A 6,000-nucleotide genomic window follows, 5' to 3' on the forward strand; every position below is an offset into this window, starting at 1 on the left:
TTATCTACTTAGCTTACTCTTCCTCAAATAGAATTCATAGCTGCTTTTAATGTGTTATTTGTATGCAGACTTACTAAGATAACTATGTCCTTGAATTGTCCAATTTGATTGATGGTGCTACCACCATGTGTGTTGGTTGAAAGGCTGGTAGTCAATGGTTCTGAGGTATAAAAGGATGATTTTTAATTGAAGTTATAAAAAGTGAAGGCAGTACAGGCAAATAATTTATTAACTCTTTTTGGCGGCTGTTGGATGGTGATAGTTCATGAAGTGGCTTTTTTCGTTGAAACAAAATGCTCCTCATAATTAAGATACTTGTTATGCGTGTCTGTGGTGAGCATATTTGAAGGAGTCAACAAACCAGACCTGTTCTTAGAGAACACTTGCATATGTACATTTTATAGGTAGAGTTATGGGATAATTATCCAGAACAGAAATACTGTTGTATTTTTTTTGTGTATTTAATTACTCAGTAGTACCCCAGTAGCACCCTGCTGCAACCTGAAAACTCAAAATAAGTCTGCAGTTGTAATATAAAATATATTCTGTACTGAGCTATGCACATAACAATGGAGGGATTGGTAAATGATTGTCAGAATCTTCATTAGAAGAAACAAATACTTGTTACACCTCACAGCTACTTAGTTCCACCTTGTTGTTCTTAACAGTGTATGGATTGTATGATTATGGCTGTTTAAAACATTTCAAATGGCGTGCATTTTACATTGCTATCAGTCAAGTTACTTTTGAAGTTCAGTTGCTGCTGTTATGCAGGAAAATCAAGTCTATGGATCAATAATGTAGATAGATACTGAAAAATACATCTAGCCAAGATACCTGAAGAAATGTTATAGGAGATCCGAGATGAACTTTCAGTCAATGGCAGTTATGTTATGAGACATTACCACTAGATGGAGATAAATATGTACAATTTGTATTTAATTCTTAAGTGAACAAATTGTTCATATTGATCATTGTTTTATTCAGAAAGCATAGCTTCCTATAAATTAAGGATTTGCTTATCTCTGCTCTAGTTGTATTTTTAAACTATATTACAACAAATCATTTAAATTCTAGTTAAACACCAGCATAAACCTATGATTTCTTAAAACTAAGTCTGGCTTTAGATAGCCAATCACTGAAAGGTGCTGTTCACTTAAGTGTTTGATTGACCTCAATGTTATATGGAATCTAGTGATCATACGATTGATTCCCTGGTTTATGTTCTATGCTCTTCTTCATCACTCTGCTTGTTAAATTTTGAAAACATCACCCATGGATAGATATAGAGACTTACAGTACACAAAGCAATGTTGGCGCAAAGAGCCCAAGTTTCTGCCCGGGCACCAGGTTCTTCTCCAGCACAACTGCTTGACGTGGACCTGAGATTCAGGGGATCTTATCTTTCCTACTACAGATGTGAAAATATCATACATATTCCTTCCTGGTAGGAGACATCTACAAAAACACTTAAGCTCCCCAGAAAAAAATCCATCCTGCATGCCCTTCTAAAAGCTTTAAGATGTCACAGTAATGGAAGTTTTGGAAAGCTCCTCACAACTTCTGTTCAGAATCAGCTGAGGCCTAGGGGATTGATCATCTAGCAAAACACAGTCTAAATGAGAGCTGGATTATCCACACTTAATTATTGCTTAGTTGGGTTCTTTTGTATAAAAATTTAAATTGACATTATCTTTATTTATTCTCTTATTTATTTATAGTGAATATTGAAAACCCCATTCATTAAGGCCATTATTTATAGCTCATTCCTAACTGCCTTGCAACATTTGTGAAGCACTACAGTAAAAGTAAAAAAACTACATCCACTAGATTTTTAGTTCAGTAAATGGCACAGATTAAGGTGGCAGATTTGATTTTAAAATTCTACTTAATATATTTGCATCACTTTTGCTACTAACATTTTATAATTCCCAGTGTTCAATATTGCAAATAGTGAGGAATCCACTAGATGAATCCATTAGTTTCTCACTGCTACTGCTTTGCAATTACCCTAGTGACATTTGAGGGCGTGTTCTCATTCTTTTCCAATTTTTTTTCTCAAAATCCCATACATGCTAGAACCCACTTAGGATCCAGTGGAGGGGGTGGTCTCTGTGTTGCAGATCTCTATTACAGTTAGGGAATTGATGTAACTTGGGCAAAAACTAGGGACATCTTTCATATAGAACAAAGATAGTAAAAGCTCTCTTGTTGTTCGATCATCACACATTTGCTATTGTACTTCCATCACTGCACTTTTGCTGTTGTAGTTTTGTCACTGCAGTGGAACTAAAAAGAATATGATGGCACAGGTTAGAAAATGTTTTTTAAGTATAAATGTTTTAAACAATGTTCATTTTTCCACACTGATCACTGAGAGCTGGGGACATGGACAAATTCGAGGTGATTTAGAATAGTTTGCTATCCAAGTTGGAGTAAATCATCAAGAGGTAGTAATGTTAAAGAAAAATATATTGGCAAAAAATTGTTAACCTGAATAGGTGACAAATCAAGATGTTTGCCAGTTGAAAGATTTTTAATATATTAGTTAGTTTCTTTCAGATTGTAAAATTATTGTTAACGCTTGTTGATATGGTACAGGTTATTTTTGTGGCAGACGAAGAATTATTAATATTTATGACTTATTTTGTTCTCTTTTGCAGGCAACCCATTACACATTTCTGGCAAGTTTTGAAGTCTTGGGAAAACTCACTTTCAGTGCTGTATCTGGTATACTTGTGGACAGGATTGGTTTTCCTTCTAGTTTTTGTATCTTTCTGTTGCTGTCATTTTTAGCCATACTGCATGTGCTTAATCCAACTGAAATGTTATCCAAGCAAAGTAAACAATAATATATGTGTGGTTTACAATACAACAGAAACTTGAGAGCTCTATGAGTTGCCTCCCAAAGCAAGTTTAACATGGTCTTAAGGAAAACATATCACTTAGAACTCAGTGGGAAAATTTCTAACCACCTGGCAGCAGTGAGAACAAACTGGGTGGCAGATAAAATGGCAGTGCAAAATCTCCCAATTTTTCCATAATCTAAACTAGATCTCTATTATTTAGAGAACTGACCTACCACCTGGTTTTTACACTGACCTCAATCATTTATGCAAAGCAGATTCTTAGTGACACTAAACCAAATCTGAAGCTTCTCTTAATCAAAGTGGTTCAGCTTCCTTTTCACCGACTCAGCTCAGCTGGTGATACCCAGCAAATCTAATGCTTTTTCTGTTCTCATCCCAATCCTGCTCTTCCAAAATCTCCCACCAGCAGCACCCTCGGTGACAAATTGTAGTCTCATTGTTCAGAAATGAATTTGAAAAATTATTAAGCAATCTTAACTTTCAAGAAACATACATTTCAAGTTGAGCCACATGTAAAATTGTTATTTTGTACTAGGTGATGTTGGACAGAATAGGTGGAAAGCATTTCATTTTAACCATATAACAATTACAGCACGGAAACAGGCCATCTCGGCCCTTCTAGTCTGTGCCGAACACTTACTCTCACCTAGTCCCACCGACCTGAACTCAGCCCATAACCCTCCATTCCTTTCCTGTCCATATACCTATCCATTTTTTAAAAATGACAATATCGAACCTACCTCTACCACTTCTACTGGAACCTCGTTCCACACAGCTACCACTCTCTGAGTAAAGAAGTTCCCCCTCGTGATACCCCTAAACTTTTGCCCCTTAACTCTCAACTCATGTCCTCTTGTTTGAATCTCCCCTACTCTCAATGGAAAAAGCCTATCCACGTCAACTCTATCTATCCCCGTCAACTCTATCTATCCCCCTCATAATTTTAAATACCTCTATCAAGTCCCCCCTCAACCTTCTATGCTCCAAAGAATAAAGACCTAATTTGTTCAGCCTTTCTCTGTAACTTAGGTGCTGAGACCCAGGTAACATTCTAGTAAATCTCCTCTGTACTCTTTCTATTTTGTTTCCTGGCTAAAAAGCAGTATGTTTCAGTATTTATTTTATGCAAAGAAACAAAGACTTGGTTGACCATTTTCTGGGCCCTGGAGTAGTGAGTGTGCTCAGCAGCACTCTGTGGGTTAAAGTGCCTCACTCTGGTTAAATCAAGAAACAAATCTGTTGTAAAATCTTCCTAGAATTGAACATCTGCTGGAGCTCATTACCGTTAAGTGTAAAGTGTCCAGTAACACATAAGTAACACCAAGAAACTGCTGTCCAGGAATCAGACCAATTGAGAAAATATGAACATATGCAGGAAGGTGTAATAAAACATTTTGCATAAGTGTGACTGGAAGTTGATAACTTCATACTTGACCTCTTTATCATCTATCTAAACTTGAATTTTGATTTCAAATGAAGATAGATATTTGTGAACGTATTTTTAAAATGTCAGTTTAAATGTAATGACATCACATGCCTTTTTCATTTTAACCTGTTCTTTCACTAAATGGTATTATTTCCATACAGCTGAAACTAGCCAAATAATTGCTGCTACACACCATTCTGATTCGTCTGTTAACTGGTTCCATGCCATATGAGGGTGTACAGATTGTGATTACAAAAATATCGCACATGTATGTGATACACTAAAATTTGATCACACTAATTATACATTTGGATTTATCTATGCATTGATTCATTTTCAAAGCTTCATTTCACAGAATGAATGCTGAGAACTAAGATATCACTCTGCTTTTGTATTTCCCTGTTGAGTTTTGCAATCTTTCTTCTAAACATGATGTTATCAGTGTATATGTGGTTAAAACATTCTTCCTCATCCTGAAAGCAAGTTATGTATCCATTAATTCCTCAAATGTCCTTGGTTTCATCTCTGGATATCAATGTTCTCTAATCTATACAAAATCAAACTTCCCTGTAATCAACTCAAGATTATTTCTCAATAATTCTGCAGTAGTAACATAGCTGATTGCTAATGAGTTAATATTGTTACATGCCAAATATGTGGAATTGGCTATCAGCTGCCCAAGCCACCATGCAACCTGAATAAAATTAAAAGAACCACTACTACATAAAGCTGAAGCTCTTCTGAAGGCAGTAAAATTAACAGCAGAAAGTGATTTCAGACAGAAATGTAATCGCTAAGGTTCTGGTGACATTATTTATTTATTTGTTTGTTGAGCTGCAGCGCAGAGAAGGCCCTTTTGGCCCTTCGAGTGGCGCTGCCCAGCAAGCCCCGATTTAACCCTAGCCTGATCATGGGACAATTTACAATGATCAATTAACCTACCAAGCAGTACATTTTTGGACTGTGGGAGGAAGCTCGCGCGGTCATGGGGAGAACATACTGTACAAACTCTTCACAGGCAGCGACAGGAATTGAACCCAGGTCACCTGTTTTGTATAATGTTGTGCTAACCACTATGCTACCATGCTACTCTAAACCAACTATCAACTAGAGTACTGCATTTAAAGGTACAACATAATATCCATAACAATTAGAACATTAATACGCAATAACGTTGCTAAATACCTGTACTGTAAGATTGATCAAATTATGCTTCCCCATTTAATGGAACAGGATATCTTATTTGAACTGATCTATTCCAAAACAAACTTCATTCTTCCACCTACAGTCCTGAGTTTCTTCCCCCGAGTTTGGAAACCTATGTATGCACTAAATCCTCCAGTCTAGCACTGGAAGTATCATTGTAGCTTGCATTTTCTCTAGATTCTGCCTATTTCAATTTTTGAATGTGGCTTGATGTCTTTTGACCTCCCTCTAGCTACTTAATTTCAAAATATTTTGGAACATGTTCATTTGTTATATTGTAGATTCTCCCTGGGTTTGAACATACAATTTCATCTACTCCGTACATTCAAACAAGCATTGGGGAGGCCAGCTGGATGGATGCCAGCTGCTGTAAGCCTCTTCTGCTCAGTCCCAAACATCTTCTCTCTCCATCACAAGTACAATGAATAGGGGCTCAGTCCAGTCGAGCAGAGCTGGGTGCACTGAGCAGACTCACTGGCTTACTGATTAACTCAGTGA

At 36.7% G+C, this 6,000-nt stretch overlaps 1 protein-coding gene across 2 annotated transcripts in view; it reads left to right on the forward strand.

Annotated features, from left to right (window-relative positions):
- Positions 1-5,017, forward strand: part of mfsd3 (major facilitator superfamily domain containing 3) — a 61,751-nt gene extending 56,734 nt beyond the window's left edge. For both annotated transcript variants that reach the window (XM_073069885.1, XM_073069883.1), the window contains exon 6: positions 2,664-5,017. In XM_073069885.1, the coding sequence (XP_072925986.1) occupies positions 2,664-2,852 (189 nt within the window). In that variant the 3' untranslated portion in view covers positions 2,853-5,017. The remainder of the gene's footprint in view (positions 1-2,663) is intronic.
- Positions 5,018-6,000: the final 983 nt, after the last annotated feature.

This window comes from Hemitrygon akajei, chromosome 2 (assembly GCF_048418815.1).
Source record: "Hemitrygon akajei chromosome 2, sHemAka1.3, whole genome shotgun sequence".
Taxonomy (NCBI): domain Eukaryota; kingdom Metazoa; phylum Chordata; class Chondrichthyes; order Myliobatiformes; family Dasyatidae; genus Hemitrygon; species Hemitrygon akajei.